Source organism: Daldinia loculata (genome assembly GCF_022478755.1).
Source record: "Daldinia loculata strain CBS 113971 unplaced genomic scaffold F4817scaffold_25, whole genome shotgun sequence".
Taxonomy (NCBI): domain Eukaryota; kingdom Fungi; phylum Ascomycota; class Sordariomycetes; order Xylariales; family Hypoxylaceae; genus Daldinia; species Daldinia loculata.
The window spans coordinates 291056-312125 of NW_026054879.1; the positions used below are offsets into that span (position 1 = coordinate 291056).

The 21070-nt window shown below is 42.6% G+C and overlaps 5 protein-coding genes across 5 annotated transcripts; 4 read left to right on the top strand and 1 right to left on the bottom strand.

The window, feature by feature from the left end:
* Positions 1–2459: 2459 nt before the first annotated feature.
* F4817DRAFT_316020 (uncharacterized protein) lies at positions 2460–3332 on the top strand (the record flags this gene model as incomplete). The annotated part of the gene is made up of 1 exon (XM_049300613.1): positions 2460–3332. One exon carries the CDS (start codon positions 2460–2462, stop codon positions 3330–3332), a length of 873 nt encoding a protein of 290 aa, XP_049158971.1.
* Positions 3333–3897: 565 nt separating this feature from the next.
* F4817DRAFT_337938 (cation efflux family-domain-containing protein) lies at positions 3898–6210 on the bottom strand. Its single transcript, XM_049303353.1, has one exon. It carries the CDS (start codon positions 6065–6067, stop codon positions 4565–4567), a length of 1503 nt encoding a protein of 500 aa, XP_049158972.1. The 5' UTR covers positions 6068–6210; the 3' UTR covers positions 3898–4564.
* A 2684-nt stretch (positions 6211–8894) lies between these two features.
* F4817DRAFT_111691 (uncharacterized protein) lies at positions 8895–10461 on the top strand. Its single transcript, XM_049297485.1, has one exon. It carries the CDS (start codon positions 9425–9427, stop codon positions 10448–10450), a length of 1026 nt encoding a protein of 341 aa, XP_049158973.1. The 5' UTR covers positions 8895–9424; the 3' UTR covers positions 10451–10461.
* A 635-nt stretch (positions 10462–11096) lies between these two features.
* Positions 11097–11969, top strand: F4817DRAFT_316023 (uncharacterized protein; the record flags this gene model as incomplete). The annotated part of the gene is made up of 1 exon (XM_049300614.1): positions 11097–11969. The coding sequence occupies one exon, from the start codon at positions 11097–11099 to the stop codon at positions 11967–11969; it is 873 nt and encodes a 290-aa protein (XP_049158974.1).
* Positions 11970–16592: 4623 nt separating this feature from the next.
* On the top strand, positions 16593–19527 carry F4817DRAFT_111715 (uncharacterized protein). The gene has a single exon (XM_049297486.1). It carries the CDS (start codon positions 17062–17064, stop codon positions 18955–18957), a length of 1896 nt encoding a protein of 631 aa, XP_049158975.1. The 5' UTR covers positions 16593–17061; the 3' UTR covers positions 18958–19527.
* The last annotated feature ends 1543 nt before the right edge of the window (positions 19528–21070 follow it).

The window sequence follows — 21070 nt, forward strand, 5'->3', positions numbered from 1 at the left end:
TCACAGAGAAAGCCCCGTCGCATCATCATCAGCGAGCGCACGCGAAAACGAGACGGGTCGAGATATTACTTTCGCGGCTTTGTCTCCAACCTGGTCACCGTGTGAAACACCAGGAGGATTCTGCTCCCAGGACGGAGACGCGCAGACGAGACCACTATGTTGCGGACGGATGAACAGACGGAAATTAAGGCTCGCTCGATTGCAGAACGCGATTTATGGCCGACGTACCTCCATGGCCGAGTCTTTGACTAGATTATCGCAGCCGTTTGCTTTTCGATCTGATCTGGTCTGATCCGATCCGTGTGCAGATTAGAGACGACGGGCTTTGGTTAGAATTGATGGGATCGTGGTATTTAAAGCGGCAGCCGTCGAATTCGCCGGTTTCCCCAGGTCCCAATCGCTCGTGGATTTACATGCCGTGTAGCGCTCCAGTGGCTTTTTTTTTCGTGTAAGTCCCATGTCTTGTTGCATTCATTTATACATCCATACGGACTATTGGCGAATTCCGGGAATTATCCGCTCTGGTAATAAATGCGTGCACGCGATTGTCAAGTCAAAGCAGACTCGACGGTTGTCGTAGTGCCTTAGTAACCTGTAAGTGAACTATCATGCGAGCAGATGCGTTTGTTTGAGATCTTTCGTAGAAATAGCAGTGCTTGCTTTCTTGTAGTTGGTTTGTTTAAAGATGGAATATGTCCACTCGAGACTTAGCTGGGTTGAATGTTAATAGAGAAGCCTCACCCAATGATATTAACTACCCAGCTCTTGTGTGACAACAATGTCTTCTGGGGTGTTGTTCTACAATTCTTTCGTCGATGGTATATACTATTCATTATATTTGCCTTGATATGAGTTGGTCTTTGTCTTATGCTTCGATGCGAGTTTGGTTTAATAGACGTTGCGCACATCAGCTAGTTTCATACCTGGGTAAGTACTATACTAAATAACACAGCTTGACTACGATAGCCTTCCGATACATATCCAAGGCATATATCGATAGTAGGCAATACATTAGCGTCAGTATATAAGACCTTAGGACCGTATTGATACCGTATATTCACGGTATAATTATCTAAATAGTTACGCATCTTAGTACAAAAAAAAAACGGTAGTTAAATCTACTAACGATATTACTTTACAACGGTATTTTTAAAGTTAAACGTTTTTTCGGATTAACGGTTTTTTTATTACAAATGGTTTTTTTTAACCAACGGTTTTTTTTCGGTTTTAATACGGTTAAAGAAAATGCAATAACTAAAAAAAATATATATAAATATATTATTACAAAATATACATACTTACCCAAACATATTAAAAGGTAAGTAGGTAAATACGTACAACAGTTAAGTCATATAAAATATTCAAGTAAACATTACTTTACTTTTAAACATGCTACGGCTACGGCTACAGCTACGGAATTATTATTTAAATACACTATTACATACAAGCGCATATAGCTTATAATTACTTAAATATATAAAGTAACAATCGCAACTTTTTTATTTAATTACTTATTAATATTACACCTTTTAAACCATACTAAAACCGCAAAAAAACCGTTGGTTAAAAAAAACTATTTATAATTATATAAACCGTTCAAATAACCAACCAACAATATACCATTTAAACAAATATCGGTTAAAATATCAAAACATTTAAACATTCAAATAATATAAAAGCCTCAAACGGTAAATCTACGGTCTGGTCCTTACTTACTATAAAAGTACAGTACTCAGGCCTCATATCCTGACGCTAATGTATCAATACATTAAATAATCTTCTCGCCAAACCCTTAGTGGGATAAACAAAAGGGATAGTCAACGTCTACTAAGGTAGGAAGATGCAGATGGAAAGACGGGGCAACTCTGATTCAAATTCTCAAGGTTAGGGCAGGAGCTGAGAAAATAACAACGCACCTTAGCAGGTGGATTTGTAACTGCCTGCCGTTTGTCCAACTTTATCTTACTCCTTATTCTTAGGCATGGACGGCCGCAACTTCCAGTATTCAAGAGTGTCATGTGCTACCAACTAAACTTAATATGACTTAGGTACTAAATTATTCATCCTCAATAATTCAACGCCTGCTATCTCCTTGAACCTCTCCATACGACACCAATAGTTTGATATCCTACTTATCTCGCCACTCTCTTAGGAATCTATATTCATACGATCGTTAACCATCCTTCTTTAGGCTCTAGATGATACTATAAACATATATCGTCCTAAATACGGGCGGAAATAAAGTATATCAAATGGAGGAATCGGAAGCAGGGCCGAGCGGGACTCAGCAACCCTCGGGACAGGCATTAATATCATCTGAGGAGTCGAAATGTATCATTTGTCTGGTCAATGTTGACGAGCAAGAGCTTACAACGCTCCCCTGCTCCCACAGCTTCCACGCTGAATGTCTCGATAAGTGGACGCAGGTTTAGGATCCAAACGAGTTTCGAGAAGGCCAGATGCGATGCCCCATGTGCCGCTCCTCGCTCCTCTATGCGTGCGGCGACGTCATATCCAAATACTTCCTCCGTCCCGGCGTCAAGATCCTCCCGGAAGAGCTTAGGACATGTTGCCCCTTATATTCGCCGACTATAGACTCGCACTCCGTCCCCGAGGTCGGCCGACCCCTATTCCCGTATATAATAGAAAACTGGGAAATAATTTACAACCAGCTGCGAGAATTAGCAGCCCCAGAGGTGCAGCGTCGTCGGTACCTTCCCTGGAATCAAGCCCATCCGGGGGCTGAGTTATTCTACACCCACGACGACGAAGATCCATACGCACCCCCGAACATCATCCCGACCGAAGGAGAATTCCACATGAACATCCCAATTGTTCCCGAAGGGCGACGCGACTTTTGGGTCCAGCGCCCGAAGCAGCACGACTTCCACTTCAGGGCACCCCCCGAAGACAGTTTCCAGGGGGGAGAGGTTTTTGTCTGCACCAAATCGCTCGTCATCGTAGCCCTGGAAAACGAGTGGCCCGCGATAGTCGAAGCGCAGATCGGCCAGTTAAAGACCAGGTTCGAAGCCTTCCGTCGGCGCTGGCCCAACGAAATCATGCCTGTGAGCTATACCGCCTTCGGAATGCTCACGGAGGCGTTCGCGAAGCTGAAGGTCAAATACCTCGTGTTCAGGCGCCAGCACGAGGGGTTCATCGAACTGGGCCCCGTGGCGTTGAGATACCGGGACGCGGCCGAGCACGAGTTGCAGGCTAGGTTGGATGACTTCTGGCAGAGATTCGAGTGGATTCGTAACGAGGTGGACGAGGGGGAATCGCGCATAACTGCTCAGGGACGGGATATCCTGGCTTCCCACCGGGATGGGACATGATTTGGCCTAGCTGGAGCGACAAACACTGGTGGGCAATTAATTTATTACGCTCGTTGACGGGATATGCTTGAACTGGGCTGGGCATACACAGCGATGTTTATTGTGTTGGAAATTGGTTTTCTCCATTACGACTTAAGAGGAGTCACTCTTGTCTTATTGTAGCGCGGATATTTATAGCTACTCTCAGCATAGCGAGTCTTCTTTTCGTTATCTAGTATCTCAGGTAGTAAGCACGATGGGATACAGCATGAAGCTAAGCCAAGCTCCCTCATCCTAATCTATCTGCCGAGTGATTTGACCATCAAGGTTGGAGGACGGGATTTATCGACCTCGTCCCCCCCTGTACGCCCTCTAACGGCAATGGAGAGGGTACTGTATAATATATATGTAGTCACATCTTAGTAGTTCACGATGTAACTACTGTTTGGTATGGTAATTTAGTAGACATGTCGAACAATGTGATACGTGGGAGAAGGGGGGATAGTGTAAGCATGGCCTTGGAGTATACAGCGTGTGGAATAACTGGTGACGTTCTAATTTGATATGATATATGTAAAAAGGCCCATATGCTGGCTAGCTCTATACAATCTTATACTTGACCTGTTCCTCGTAGTTTTCGATATATCTGATAGATACTTCCATCTAGCTCAGCACCTTCTACGCTCTATATGCCTCGCTCTATACAAGACCAACGGGGAGGATATCCACCCCGTATCCTCGAATGTCCTTTTACTATAGCGCACCGCAATATCTCTCAACAGCAATTCTCACCATCACTACACACCAAAAGCTCCCGTACTCTTAAAACACAAGTAAACACGGTTCCGTTTCTTGTAACTATTTTTTTTTTTTTCATTTTTCCGCGCCCCGTTCAAGCTCACAGGCTATAAAAATATGCATGTATGTATGTACACAGCCTCGCCGCCAAAAAAGATATAGGTATATACAGCGAAAAGTATCAAGACGTATGCGCCATCCACTCTTACCCCCCTTCCCCCTCGCCTCATACACTCTACTCTAGTCTGGTTTTTATGTACCTATCTAGGTCTAGCAACGATAACGACAACGACAACGCCAATGCCAATGCCAACACCGCCCTCATTATGCATTCTATGCATGATGCGTATGTGTATGTATTGTATACACCCCGATTACTAAGGTTTTTTTTCTTCTTCCGAACTCAAGAAAGCCATATTACGCGTGAAAAGCAACACCTACTACTTACCACCTGGCTAGTACGTCCCTGCTGTGCCCATCTGCAGACTGACCTCCCATCTCAAGCTGCCGCCCTTGCCGTACCCCTCGCCAAGACGATTCTGAATCAAGCTCGACACACGAGCGCGAAGGCGGCTTATGGCCGCGTCGTCGGCGCCCCTGCTAACCGAGAGTTTGAGGTTCGCCATGCAGAGACCATAATGCACCTGCCAGAACTGTGCCTCCTCGACCCGCTCAACACTCGGCTCGGCCTCGATCTCACGCACCACGTCCGCGACGCCGACGTCCTTGTTCCGGCCGGATCCGGAGCGTCCACCGTAGCTCATCAGCAGCATCAGGCCCTGGGCTATGGCGAGACGAAGGCCGAGTGCGAACATGGCTATCGCGACTAGAGCGCAGATAGTGCTATCGAGAAGGACACCAATGGGAATGAATAGAAGGGGGAGCACGACCATAAGGGCGGACGTAGAGAGCGTTAGAAAGTGGAAGGGGTTCGAGAGGACGCTGGGCAGGCTGGCGAGGTAGCTCACACGCATGACCTTGCTAATGCGGGCGTGGTTTCTTAGTCCATACGCGCTCACGAGGGTTGCGATGATGGCGGCTAGACTCGCCATATCAACGTCTCCGAGTGGGACTCTAGGGGCCAGTCCCTCGTGGGGATCGGGGTGGTGCGACGAGTGGCCGCCTTTGCCCTCAAGGACGTGCTTCAAGTTATGGCTGACTAGGTCAAACCCGCCGAAGATAAGGAAGATGCTCAGGGCGAAGCCGGCGAGCACCTCGGCGCGCTCTAGCCCGAAGGGGTGCCGGATGCTGCTCCGTTTCCACACCTCGAAGTTGCCTAGGACCTCGACGGCTACGCAGATCAGCGCGGACCCGACGTCGAATAAGACTAGGTGGGAGAGGGCTGTCATGGCGAGGGAGCCGTGGGCGGAGAGGAAGACGGATATGGCGATGACGCCATGACATATGCACCAATACAGCCGGCGGCGCTGGTCCTTGGACATAGACTTCCAAGCCTCTTTTACAGTGGGTATAGGCAGATCGCGCGGCAGAGCAAGTGGTGGACGTGGCGGCGGCTCTTGGAAGATCTGGTGCTGGGCGCTGATACTCGAGTGCTTGTACTTGTGGCCACGGCGCTGGCCAACGTTTGGCTTGACGGGGGAGGTGGAGATGACCTGGGTCTGGAAGTTGAAAGGATTCGGGGCGCCATTGGAGGAGCTGGGGATATCTATTGGCGAAGCATTTTCGTTGGGACCGCCCGAGCTGGACGTCATGTTGGGAGGACTGGAGAAGTCGTTGATCTGGAAAGTGGGAGCCACAGGGGATAAGCGATTGGGATCGTAGAAAGTATCGCGGTCGGGCGTAAGTAAGCTCCTACGCTCGTACAAGGCGTAATCCAAGTCCACCTGAGGGCTATCGTCGTCGCTGCCGTTGCCGTTGCCGTCGTCGTTGTCGTCGTCGGGAGTCTTGATAACGGGAGTGATAGATATGGGCGGTGGTGCAAGGCTGCTGGGAGCCATCCCCGACCGATTTGGCAATTGGCGCTTATCCCGATTCAGAAATGTATATACGGTTGACCAGATAAGGTATTGTGCCAAAATGAAAAAAATCTATGAGCTTAGCTTAAAAGGGTAGTTAGCTATAGGTTAGCGCAATTAGCTCGAATTATTACGGTATTTTGCACTTTTATATGGGAAAAAAAGATTATCTTTTTTAAATATATACATTATAACGTTATATATAATATGTTTTAAAAAAGTATATTTATTTTAATTTTTTATTAAATATTAAATTTATTTATATATTTAAATAATTTTATAATTTTAACAATTATAATATTATAATTAATATTATTTTATAACTTTAATTAAAACGAAAAATATTATTTAAGTTATATATTTATACGATATATTGTTGTTAAAATATTTAAAATCTTTTAAAAATAATTATTTTAAAAAAGTATTACATATACGTACAAATCTTTAAAATGATAAATATTTAAATACGAGGTAGTTTTTTACTTTTTTTAAAATACGCGCCTTTTTATTGGTTAAATTTTACACCGTTCGTTTAACAATATTTTTATTTTTATTTTTATTTTTATTTTTACATTATATTTTTATTATAACTTTATATTTAATTTAATTTAATTTAATTTAATTTAATTTAATTTAAATGATAATATAATAGTTATTTATTTTTATATATTATTTTTATTTAATTGTATACATTAATTAAAAATTATATAATTACATATAATTATTCCAAAACAAAAAGGTTAAAAATAAAGTTTTTTTAAATAATTTTTAATATATATATATATATATAAAACTGGTTAATTAACCAATTAAAAAGTTATATTATATAAGGTTATTTAATTAATAAGTATTTTTTAAAATAATTATTTTTAAAAGATTTTAAATATTTTAATAATAATATATTATATAAATATATAATTTAAATAATATTTTTCGCTTTAATTAAAATTATAAAATGATATTAATTATAATATTATAATTGTTAAAATTGTAAAATTATTTAAATTTATAAATGTAAATAATAATTAAAAATTAAATTAATAATTAAATTAATAATTAAATCTTTTAATTTAATTGGTTAATTTTTTATATTATATTAATTAAACCAATATTTTTATAATAATAAACCGTAATAAAGTTTAAAAATATATATTTAATATTTTATAAATTGTGATAAATAACCTTTTATTAATTTTAATTTAATATGTAATTATTTTTTTTATTTTAGCATAATACTTTATTTAATTAACCGTAATATAATTAACTAAACAAAATATTATATTAAAATAAAAAAAATTTATAAATTTAATTTAAAAGGGTAATTAATTATAAATTAACGCAATTAACTCGAATTATTACGGTATTTTGCATTTTTATATAAAAAAAAAGAATTATTTTTTTTAAATATATATATTATAACGTTATATATAATATATTTTAAAAAAATATATTTATTTTAATTTTTTATTAAATATTAAATTTACTTATACATTTAAATAATTTTATAATTTTAGCAATTATAATATTATAATTAATATTATTTTATAACTTTAATTAAAGCAAAAAATATTATTTAAATTATATATTTATATAATATATTATTGTTAAAATATTTAAAGTTTTTTAAAAATAATTATTTTAAAAAAGTATTACATATATGTATAAATTTTTAAAATAATAGGTATTTAAGTACAAAACAACCTTTTACTTTTTTTAAAATACGCGCTTTTTTATTAGCTAAATTTTATACCGCCCGTTTAATAATATTTTTATCCTTATCTTTATTTTTATCTTTACACCATATTTTTATTATAACTTTATATTTAATTCAATTTAATTTAATTTAATTTAATTTAATTTAAATGATAATATAATAATTATCCATTTTTACATATTACCTTTATTTAATTATATACATTAATTAAAAACTATACGGTTATATACAATTATTTTAAAGTAAAAAAGTTAAAAACAAAATCTTTTTAAATAATTTTTAATATATATATATATGTATAAAGTTGGTTAGCTAATTAATTAAAAAACTATATTATATAAAGTTATTTAATTAATAAATACTTTTTAAAATAACTATTTTTAAAAAATTTTAAATATTTTAATAATAATATATTATATAAATATATAATTTAAATAATATTTTTCGTTTTAATTAAAGTTATAAAATAATACCAATTATAATATTATAATTATTAAAATTATAAAATTATTTAAATTTATAAATATAAATAATAATTAAAAATTAAATTAACAATTAAATTAATAATTAAATCTTTTAATTTAATTGGCCAATTTTTTATATTATATTGGTTAAATTAATATTTTTATAATAATAAACTGTAATAAAACTTAAAAATATATATTTAATATTTTATAAATTGTGGCAAATAATTCCTTACCAATTTTAATTTAATGTACAATTATTTTTTTTATTTTGGCACAGTACCTTATCTGGTCAACCGTAATATAGGTAAATAATGGGGAAATGGGGAATTTATTACTTTATTACCCACGGTAGTAACAGTATGTTTCCCGTATGCGTGGATGCGATCGAATGCCGACCTCATCTCGTTTCCATATTCGGGTCGGCTCTCTCCTATTTTTTTTTCTGACAGGCGGTCGCCCGGTTCAAGAGGTGCATGCAGCGAAAGAAGGTGTGCGGTGCCTTGGCTGGTTGCTTAATTCGAATTGGAATGCGGAGGGATTCTGATTCGATTGCGTCGCATGAATTGACTTTCGGCTTAGTGCCACTGCCAGATGTATGTAAACTGATCTTAAGTTTAGGCTAGTTGCTTCGCTATATGTGTACTAGTAGCATTTTGTACTTCCATGTGCTGGTAAATGCACTGAAGATAGCATGTACCTACTATAGGAGGTACACGCACCAACTCATCTTCTAACTAGCGCGTTTTAGAGTTATGGCTGCATACCTGTACGGATTATGTAGGTACAAGAGCCTTACGAAACGTACCGTGGGGCTGCTGGATAACGGACGATGGCCCCCAGAAGAGCCGCTATGAACAATGAAAGTTCACACTATTTACGCCAGCATCTAGAAACACACCACTTAAAGCACGGCAACCCTTCTAGTCGCTTTGATCGTCGCCGCGCTTCACGATATAGCGGATACTTGGATGCTTTGCAGGGGGAACGTCCCTTCGCATTGACTTCTCCTTGACCGGGAGCTCTCGATCCTTATGTACAATACCAATATACGTTCGCTTGCTTAGCTCTGATGTATTTCTTCGCTTGACGAGGCACGATGGGAATCGGCACGACGTTTCCTTATTTTGAAGGACAGCAAAGCCCGGAATACGATATACAATGGAGAACACACCTCCAGCTCACATGCAAACCCAGAATGCGTCATCGCCCGATATAGCAACAGGAGGACGCAAAAGGAGTGGTTCTGGGGGGAGCATCCTCTCCAAGTTCCCCTTTTTGCGCACATCGGATAGCAAAGCCGGTCTCAACGAATCGCGCCATGCCGAGAATTTCCAAGACCCTTCTAGTAAACCGCCCCGCGCACTCGCTGCTACTTTCCAACAACAAAAGACTCGCAGGCGCAAAGGATCGCTTCGGAAAGTTGCCCTGTTAGGTCGCGGCGCGGCGCGAGAAAAGCGGGAGCTCAAGCCTCTTGCTATCGATACATCACAAACCACGCAGTCAATCCCCGACCCAGGTACCACTCCCAAGCCTCAAATCATGGCGGCAGACGAGAGTCTCGGCTTAGGGATCTCTGACCTAACACCGCGACCATCTATGGATGGCTATGCTACGAGAGATAACCTCTCGATATCTTCGCTACAATCTCTCGATAACGAATCACACCTCACGAGCCCTACCATATCGTATACTTCTACCACAGACGAAGAGGATATCCTTTCAATACCTATCCGCGTCCCCTCGCCTCTCCGTCCGGAACTCTCCCCAGCATCGTCCGGCTCCGACTCCTACTTCCAAAACCGCGCGCCCTCTCTTCAACGGCGGCGCTCGATCAAACATGCAAAATCGCCTTTATCGCTCCAAGGCCTAACAGCCAGCCCGCTTCCCGCGGCGCACGAAAACCACGATTACAGCGAGACGGAGTGGTGGGGATGGGTCGTGCTGATCGTGACGTGGTTCGTGTTTGTGATAGGCATGGGTTCCTGCCTGAACGTCTGGAGCTGGGCTTGGGATGTAGGAACGACCCCATACGCACCGCCGGAGCTCGAGGATGACCCAACGCTGCCTATAGTCGGGTACTACCCGGCGCTGATTATATTGACTTGTATCATGGCTTGGGTATGGGTCGTCGTGGCGTGGATAGGCATGAAATACTTTAGACATGCCAAAATAAGCGGCGATTGACCCTTTGAGCGTCATGTTTTGCTTAAGTGTTTTGCTGATAATATACTAATGTTAATCGAGTCATGTTGGTGTATGTGAAGTGATAGTAGTGAATTGGGACATGAGGCACGCTAGACGATAGAAAAGATATCGGAGACGGGCGAGACATTGACTTAGAAACGGCATATATGTGATACAGATTGAGAAGCGATTCAGCTAATACTTTGGCGAGCTCTGTGTTGGACTTCGATGTTCTAAAAAAGGGAAAACACATTCTTATTTACTCTTGCAACTAAGGTAGAGCGATTTCGTTGAAGAGGCAAACTTCATAAGTTATCAGGAAGGAGGTTGCGGCCTTTACTTAGGGTTAACATATATAATGTTCAGAGCTTATGAGACCAGATGTTCTAACGTGCCATCATATACGATTTTATATCATAACCGCTGGACGTCAGTATCTATCTCTTGACTTATCTACGGAATAGGTATGGCTTAGTTGTACTATTGTCTTCTAATGCGTCTTCTAATGACCCTAAGGCCAATTTAAGTTTACGTAACCGCGTTCGTAGTTTTGTAAGACGCGTCTGAATCAATATTCCAGTTTTTTTGAGCTTGTTGGCTTGGATGTGATCACTTCTCGAGTCACATTTCATCACTACTTAGCAAAATGGCCTCTCAACGGTCTATTGCCAATGGAATCGGCGGTTCTACACGTCAGCAACAAGACCACGAAGCATTTCTCGAGATTAGCGAGTCTTCCCAATCTCCTACTACTTCAAACAGGCCAAAACAAAGCCGTACAGCCTCCAGGCCGGCCGCCAAACCACGAGCTATATGGAGTAAGAAGGATACGGTCGTCTATATGGAGCACTTAGCGGCTCTTACAGACAAGGATATTTTCGACATCGACAATCCACAGACGTGGAAATTCGCGTGGCCGCGTCTATTAAAGGCCATGAACAGGACGTCTCCTAATAAACTGTGGACGGTCGATTTGATGAGGTCGAAATGCAAGACCGAGCGTAAACGTTACCTCTCATACCTCGGCCTAATCGATGATTATAAAAGCAGTGATTTCGCTGCTGCGTATGATCAGCAGTGGGAGTCTTCTTTGAGGGAAAATCCCACGGGAAAGTCGCTGCGTATAAGGTCTTTTAGTAATGAGGACCTGTACAGCCAAGTCTTCCTCCATGATACATCTACGGGTGAATATATACGTGAGGCTGGGGAGTTAGATGATCTGCCTGATCTCTGTGGTTTCAAAGGCAACCGTAAACCGGCACGAAGCTCGCAAAGAGGGTTGGATACGCAGGGATTCGAGGAGGCTTTTGTTAGAGGGGCATTGGAGATGGGACGAGCACAGGGCTCCTCTGATATTGAAAAGGCGATTGCATACCTCCAAGATAACCTCGCAAACGAACTATCAGAAGATCAGTTTTTCTCGGCTTGCGAGAAGTTGGTAGAGCCGCTGAAGGCCGTGGCTTTCAACACTCTTCAGTCCAAAGAGCACAAATTACGGTATCTTGGTGTAATTACTTGAGATGTTCCATAGATTAATTAAACTGCTGAGTTGGCTGAATGTCAAGTTTATCAAATGCAGTTAGTTATCTAAACGAGAACTCCCCTTCAAGTCCGAATAAAGAGTAGAATGCAGCTTGCCTTACCGCCAGTACCGAATGGATCATCTAGATCCTCATATAGTAACTCATGCTGTACACCAACTAAAATCACAAATGTAGAAATACTAATCGGGATTTGGTGCCGAGAACATGGGCTCTACTCCGCGTTCCCATGTAAAAAGGGTAATCTTATCGAGACAAATCGCGTTTCATCCCACTTAGCCCTATCCACGGATACATAAGATATCAATATCCCACGTCAACGGTTTCAGTACTGCTAAAGAGGTATTGCGTTCGCTATCAAATTTGGTGTATCGCACAGCACCTCGCGTAGGTAGGTAGCGAACTAGTAATCATGGCAGGCATTCTGGTGACGAACTCGGTGGACGGTACGGTTTTCGGTGACTGACGGGGAGGCTCGTTGGATGTAACGTCAGATCTGAACCATTGCATGAAAAGTCGCTCACGAGGGCTTGGCTTCTCTTGCTGGTTTGGCCTGAGCCAACCCTGCGTAGTTGTATTATTCCCGAAAATCCGTAAGGCCGTTGGGTCCGTCGCCGATGCAAAGAAGAGGTCCGAACGCACTGCGCGCATGGGGATCTTATTTCGTAGTGGACCATGATGGATACAGTAAATACTCGATATAACGAATCGCAAAAAACATGGGTTTAAATTCGTTATATATTGAATTCGCTATTAAACAGAAAAGATACATTGATGATGTACCTCCCAAAAAGGTAAAGTGCTTAGGCACGGGCTTACAATTATAAGCTTAAGCGAAATTAAGCAAAACTTTTCCTAAAATAGCTAAATGCTAAGCTAAAAAAGGTATAACCTCACTTTTTATATAACGAATTTGGTGGTGACTAATCACCAAAACTAACGAATTTCGTTATATAAAAAAATTCGTTAAAATACATACAAATTCTTAAAAACATGGGATCAAATTCGTTATATCCTAAATTCGCTATGTAGTAGATTCGTTATATCGAGTGTTTACTGTACATACCTTACCTTACCTAGGTAGCTTAGCTTATCCCCATCATAGTCCACATCTTGCCTGGAGATGCCACCGACGTCAGCGGGAACGATGTTGGAACTTCAATGTCTCTCATTGTCTTGAACGACTGGTGAAATTTACTGGTAGACTCGTTAGCTAAGGCGCGGCTGATCAGACTGCGAGAGTCCGTCATCAGGGCTAGCTAGGGGTAGCCAATTGGCTTTGTAGGCGCCGCAAAGAGGCGTAAGGGAGGCGGTAGAGAATGCTTTGCCACGACCAATCGTATCCTGTAAGCAGGAAGAGAGGATCGCCTAGGTGCGCTCCGCCACGGCGCTCTGGGATCTGCCATGTTTACTGACGAGCGTCAAATGGACCATTAGGAGATTTCTTCTGTTCAAAACAGTTGAATCGACTCTTTGCGGCATATTACGTATTTTTGCATGTTGGTGGTTCGGGCGTTTCTACACAAGGATGATTACTCTATGGGTGAGGCAACTTGAGCCGCGTGAGCAATAACCGATCTCAATAAGCTGCTATCTTAAGACGTGGATACGATCGTTGGCTTATTAGTGTATTTTATGTATTTTAAGCTCACGTAAAATATATATGTTAGAACTACTTTTCAAAAAGGCTGGACTGCGTTGGTCTCTTGTGAAACCTAATTAAAAAATACTAGAAATACCTATTACTGACTCGATGGATCCATAATGATGCGAGATATGCGAGTAAAATGGAAGCTTTCGGGATTCGGGCTGAGCCGGTAGGTATTATTAATAACGGAAGCTCCGTCATATCCAACTTTAATTGCTTATACACCCCTTACCCACACGACTGCCTTTCAGTATGCAGGTACCGGATTCTATGAGGAGACACACGGTCCTCTAAGACAACAAAAGCGATCTTGAATTGTAAAGAAACCATCAAGACAAACTACATACATAGTAGTAAGGGCGCCGACGCCGATGAAAAGGAGACATGCGCCGTTTGCTATTCAAATCTCCCAACGGAAAAAAACCCTGGTTGTACTTTTTTATAAGTGACCTGGGGCTGAACGACTATAAAGTCCGTGCCAAGGCCCAATTTGTGACGCGATGCCACGCGCATACAGTAGTATGTGTTAAGATGCAACCCTAGATGCTCTAGACTTATGTACTATGTATGCCTCCTCCCTTCGTCTTCCCAGTTCGTACTACCCCATAAGAATAACTCGCCTCCCTACTACTTATGTAGGTACGACCATGAGGGGATAAGGGGAAACCTGCTTGAAGTTTCGTATTTCACTCTTCACTCTTCACTCTTCACTCTTTAAAATCATGTCCCTTTGAATGAACTATAAGTATAAGTATAGTCGACGATCATATGATACGGTGCATATCATAAGCAGAAAGTAAGGAAATTGCAGATCCTTTATTTAGTGGGTGAGGTCGGGGAAGCCAAGAGAAGAGGCCTTGCTTTAAAAGCTTGAGCGTGCCAGCGCGATAGCAGCAGGAAATGATCACGCATAGGGCAAACGAATGTTTGCTCTACACTAATATATAGTGAATACGGAATACGTAGGCCGTAATTAGTCGGAAATCGTAGGTAAGAACCCGCCAGCGCGGACACGGCTTCATTACAAAAACACACAGACCATTCCAGAATACTAGCGGCTTATTACTACCTAATATAAGCAAGGTGTTTACGATGCAAACCCAATAGAGAAACTGCCAACCTCCTTTCTCGGCCGTGTCTTGTCTCCGGTCCCTAATCATGGAGGATTCTCCGAGCGGGGACGGGCTCGGCGAGTGACAAGTCAACTAGAGTCCCTGCATCTGAACTACGTTTAAGCTTGATTTTCACGTAGAATGCTATAGACCGGTATATTTCTATCGGATGAATCTTGCTACTCATGGGACAAGACGAATTCTTTCCAACCTACAATATTATTTGTCATTTAAGGTTGGAGATGCGGATATACCCGTACACGCTTATAGCCGGCCGCTGTAAAAAATAAAATATTACAGAGCTCAGGCCGTAACGTGATGTGTTGGGTGGTTTTGGACTTGCACGTGCTGAAATGTGTTGAAATACGGATGCTATTGCAAATTCGAGATCTTCGCCACGACAGCATAATTGAGAAAAGGCCGCTTATCGCGGTACACTTCCCTCCAGTTAGAAAAATATATAGTAGTTTCGAAAACAACCTACGGTTCATTCGTGCAACTGTATGCGAAACATACCTGGTAGCTGGCACGTATAGGAAGCTCTCTAATCTTTAGTCTTGATGGTAATTTGTCGGACATCGCCAGTGTCCACCAATAGTGGTCGTACCCCTTGAGTCTTTAACAGTGGATTAAAGATATCTCATATTGCACCGTGATCCTATGGAATATTATAGATCGTGATAAAATCATCTGAACTTTTTTTTTTTACCATATCATTCTTATCTTATACAAATTTCGGCTTGATCAATTGAATAGAATTTTATAAGAGTTAAAGCGAGCGTCGTTCGTTATATCAGATTCTTTAACGGGTACCTGTGTTAAATATTAGCACTCCCGCTCTAGTGGACTATGTACCTAGAAAACAAGGGTAGCTAGCTCGCCGTCTATTGCCCGCTGTGACAATAATGCGGTTCAGTTCAAAATTAAGAACAAAGGACCCTAGATTCAAAGAAACGTGGAGACTGTTGATCGTGAATCGATTCATTAAGAGAACGTAATTTTAGTGTAGGGCTACTTGACTACTCTCCATATGTATGAGTCTCTGTCTTATAGAATTATGTCATGTCGGGTTCGCCGCATTGCTACTCGAGTCTCGACCCAAGACGCTGGAAAACCATTTTGCACAATATTTGGTACAGACCTACTAAAGAAGTGTGATTGTGGCAGGTTGTGGCATCATGTAAGTATGCAAGTCAGGTATATGCTAATCTTAGCGGCCAGCCCAGACCGGATCAGTGGATAAGTTACCGTAATAGAATTTAAGGACATTAGCGTGCCTGCAGTTGTGAGCTCTACTATGTAGTGTACAAACAGCCTAGCAGGAAAAAAAAAAATAAGTCGACCTCTTCGGCAGCACTTGACAGCGTTTGAACCCTGGTTCGTCTTGTGGCAGCTGCAGTGGGCAGCCCCTACCAGCCTACCTAACTTGGCAGACCCGGTCGCCTCTCGCCTCTTTTTTTTTTTCTCTTGCAACAAACTTGCACCGGAGCGGAACCACTTCCCTTTATTACCAACTCTAAAATTCTCCCCCCTAGTTCAGGTAGTGTAGCCATCTTTTTCCCACCGATACACCAACCATCTCACCACGCCTGAATCGAGTCGCTGCCCTCTTTCCCTAAACGCCGCGATTCTTTTCTCTTTTCCTCTTTGTTTCGTCTCTACTCCTATCTTTCGATCTGGATGGAGACATCCGTCTTTCCATAGAGTCCGCCGCGCTGGAGATTCGGGCCTCCAACTTGTTTTACATTGTCCGTCACGAAGCGATCCAATACTGCCTAAGAAATACAGCGGTCTGAGGCATTTGACCAACTTCGCCAGTCGAGTCACGATCGAACGTTCGAATTCATTTCCCAATTAATCGTATCTTCTCATTTTCGTCCTCTATACCTGCCGCAAATCCTAGAAACGTATCCGACCGACGCCTTACCCCATCGTTGAAACAGTACATCTCGATTTCTATTGTTCTGTCAGCCCCATTGACAATTGCGCCAGCAGAAGAGACTTCGTTTTCTTATTACGCATTTTTCAAGGACATTAGTTTCCAAATTCTGCTGCTCAAGTACAGAAAGAACTGAACTTGGCACTTTTCCGTACTTTGCATTAAGTTCCCGCATTAAAATTCTACGCGTCCATTTCGACCCATTGAAGAGGTGGTCTGCGTTTCGTATATAGAAGGGTCATTTCCAAGGACGCAGCCGCCGCTTCCAGCCATAATACCCACATATTGACGTTTCTGCACCATCCTACGGCGTCACCCTTCTTCAATTCTGCCGATACCATCATCATTCTTGAAATTCTATATCGCCCAACATGAGAGAAGTCAATTTTAGTATCCCTAACGTCAATAAGGCGTCGGTGGGCATCACCACTGCCTTATACGACCGCCGGGCACTTGACTGCACTTCGACTCTCCCCCTCATCAACTCCCTCAATCATCTCGCTTACCTTACGACTTCTTCGGCTCGCATTCGGGATATCCTAACCGTCGACGGAGGGATCGAGAGGCTGGTCTGCATATTGAAACAGGGACGGAGCAGAGATATGATGGATATGTGGAAGTGGAATCTAGCCTTCCAGTGTGTAGTCAACATAGGAGTTAGGGGAACTGAGAATGTGAGGACTCGGGTGGTCGAGGCTGATATGGTTCCCGTTATCGCGACTATACTCGATAACTATATTAAGGTTATCGAAAAGTGCCGCGAAAAGGCAGAAGAGGCCAAGCAGAAGCAGATAGCTGACCACCAGCAGCGACACCGGAGTCATAGCCATCGGGAGCCGCCATTTAAATCATCCTTCGCAAATCGGTCTAGTCGTTTAGACCTCGACCAGAGGGCTTTCCGTCGGCAAGCTCCACCGCCGTCTATCGACGTCGCAGCCGCTTCTTTTGCGAGCACGTCGGCTGCGGCCGAACAGGCTACTACTGAGGTTGCGCCAGCTATCCCATCATACCCCATCACCTCTCCTCCAGATCGCTCTGCTTTCCCCAACCACCGTCATCATCACCATCATCACCACCATCATCACCATCACCATCATCACAGACAAGAAAGTCGGCCGAACATCATATCACCGTCGCGGCAGGTGATTCAGCCCTTGGTGAGTGCGGTCCCGACTATGGAGGCGGTTGATGGTTTCATTCGTCCTGTTCGAGACATCGACCGACTACCATCAATGCTACCGGTTTTTCACCCCGGCCTACCATCGCAGCCTACTTCGCCTACCACTCCTTTACCTCCGCCTCAAACCCACTCGCCGGCGGTTAGACCTACCTCAGAATTGGTGCCAAACGGCCGATCCAGGCGACGCCCTTCCATACGTCATCAGAATTCGACTACGGATACGGATGATTTGAATGCAACCGATAGCGTGCAATCAGACGAGTCTCAAGATGCTGAGATGTCTGGTACTGCTGACATCCAGCCTACGGTTGGTTTCCAGGACATTACTATGGAGGAGGGCGATAGTACTCTAGCTGGTGCTGCTCTCGACTTGACAACGCCGACGGTCTCCGAGATCCCAGACGCGGGAACCTTCAACATCACACACCGAACCCCTCTAGACGGCAGTCTACCAAATAACACGCCGACCCCCGGGCCGGCGATGGGTCTTTCTCCCAACCGCCCCATTGTGCCTACTCCGCAACCCTCTCTTCCGAACCATGCAAGTGTACCACGGTACCTCTTGGATCGGCCAGTCCCGCCGAACCCGCAGATGCTAGCAGCGATGCCTAGAGAGGAAGATGTATTAATGTCTATTCAACTTCTGGCATACGTTTCAAAGTACTGCAATCTGAGGACATATTTCCAACAGAGTCACCTCGTGCCGCGGCTTCAAATAGGAAAGGAGTTGCAATTACTTGACGGGGATAACATAACGGCAGAATCATTGGGACAGCAAGAGTATGAGGAAGAATACCTCCTTCCAAACGACTTTAACATATTCCCGTTGGTCGAGAAGTTCACAGTACGGTATCACAGTACCGATATGCAATATTGGGCTGGGGTCGTGATGCGTAACCTCTGCCGCAAGGACGACACCCGAGGTGGCATTCGACAATGTGCATACTACCAGTGCGGTAAATGGGAGGAATACACGCGGCAGTTTGCTAAGTGCCGGCGATGCCGTCGAACGAAGTACTGCAGCAAGGAGTGCCAAAAGAGTGCTTGGGCATTCCACCGTCACTGGTGTGTTGCCACTTCGCAATGATCATGCCTTTCTATTCCATATTCACATCTCACGTCATTACATTTCCCATGGCGTTTTCTCAGCATAAATGTTCTACTTGATCGATTTGATTCATGACTTGAATTGCATCGCGAAAGCAAGCATAGCACCAACATGGCGTCTGCGCTCTGATACCACTGATTTTGCTCAGCATTATGGCTCTCCTTTGTCACTGGCTGCTATTGGACGGATTATTACGAAATTCAGCCCCCTTTTTTCTCAAAATCTCATCGCATTTGAGGTCAATTGGGCGTGGCGGTTCATCGTAAAGCCTATTTAGGTTTTGACGAACGCCTCATAAGTTTTGACCAGCATCATGGTGACTGTGTGGCATTGATTAAGTCTAGCCCTCTTGGTTCGCTGTTGGCGAGAGCAGGGCCTAGATTTAACAGCCGTTCACTTATCCATGCCATCGAGCAAGCCGTTTTGGCAGTTTTGCATTGCTCGTACACTTCATTTCATTAGTTTATGGGGTCCCAACAGGTTCACCGGAAAAAAGTGTCATTCTAAACCGCTGACGGCCTAGCCGTCGGGGTCGTCTCGATCTCCTTTGAGGTCGTTTGGTTCCATTGTTTTTATATAAGGGCAACAGCCGGTGGCTATCGAGGCGAGATGAAGAGGACAGTCTTCCATCGTCCTCCGCAGGTCTGGGGAGGAAGTTATTCGGCAGGGTACTCAGCCGAGATGGGGGGCGTTATTAAGGTCACTCGAGGAAAAGCCGATCCGAGGAACAGACATAACCTGATAGGAGTCTACGAATAGTTGCTGCACGGCAGGTCTACTTGCCAATCCCCCGAATTCTACGATTTGTATCTTTATCATAACTACAAGAAGATCAATGAAACCAATTCAAAAATTTCAAACCAAATCGGATGAATGAGGTTGCCGTGTGGTGATGTGATGCTTGTGCTCGTGAATTGCTATGACAGCTGAGGGGAGCTAGTTTGTTCACTCTGTGCTATTAGAGCTGGATATCATTACTAGACTGAATGTTGGATAAGATCAGTGAATCTGGAGCCAGGCGCGCGGCGGCCAGAAACCATGGCGAATATGATATATATAAACAGACTGTGCTCAGAGCATACGGTATCTAAATGTACCTATCTTTTTATCTAATATCATTAATGCGGCGTGTATACTGTAGTCAAACTTAGTCGATCCTTGATAGGGATCTTGGTTGATTTACTATTATTACTATTATTACTATTGTTATTTTGATATCAGATGTACTTCTACGTGTGCAGTAGACTGCCCCTTTTCGTGTACTGTGAGTTTTTTTTTTCTACTAGGGGTCGGTAGTTATGTACATATTTGGAGTATGTGTTGGCTTGCTGGGAAGTTGGCCGTCGTTAGAGGTTCATATTTGGGTTATAGGGAGCCTGGGGTAGTCTTTTGTTAAGATAGGAAGATTCCCTTGGTGTGTGACCGTCCTTTGGGTTGTTAGGTACCTAAGCTATGGTATCTAAGCCCCCTCTTAAGTCGTAGGCGAGCAGTTAGTTAGCTAATGCTTAATTAAATAGGAGGCTTTCTGGTAAGTGGATAATGTTGGGTATATGTGTAATAACGTTGCTGTCCGCAAATGCTGGATACCTTGATGGCCGTTGATAATGCTGTCTTGAAGGTTTGATTGTGTACTAGGAACCCTGAGGGTTGGGTCTACTGGTATCTGGTGACCCTGAGATGAGTAGATTTTTCTTGTTTCAGCCTCGTTATTGTAGTTGTGTATATGAGAGTCACAGGCTAGGCCTGGAGGGACACTAGGAACGTATTGAATAATTATGGGTTTTCGAGCGTGAATGTTTTATATTGAAGACTAATATGTGTATGCTATACATGATGAGATGCATACCTATACACTAAGGACTAGGAAGCAAGAAGAGCTTCTAGCTTGAAAGTCTTGTTGGCCTATTAACAGGCCGCATAGTAATACTTCTCTAGTACTAAATGAACTTATATATATTACATTATCACTCTTTATGGCAGTTTGATATAAAAATAATAGAAGGAAATTTTATTCCTTATAGTTGCCATGAACGTATTTCCCTATGCCTCAACATGAAAAATAAAGCTACAATAATATTTACCGTCTCGATCG

What these genes read in the sequence shown, in the direction of transcription:
- F4817DRAFT_337938 (XM_049303353.1), bottom strand. Translation starts at nt 6,067, where the DNA reads ATGGCTCCCAGCAGCCTTGCACCACCGCCCATATCTATCACTCCCGTT.
- F4817DRAFT_111691 (XM_049297485.1), top strand. Translation starts at nt 9,425, where the DNA reads ATGGAGAACACACCTCCAGCTCACATGCAAACCCAGAATGCGTCATCG.
- F4817DRAFT_111715 (XM_049297486.1), top strand. Translation starts at nt 17,062, where the DNA reads ATGAGAGAAGTCAATTTTAGTATCCCTAACGTCAATAAGGCGTCGGTG.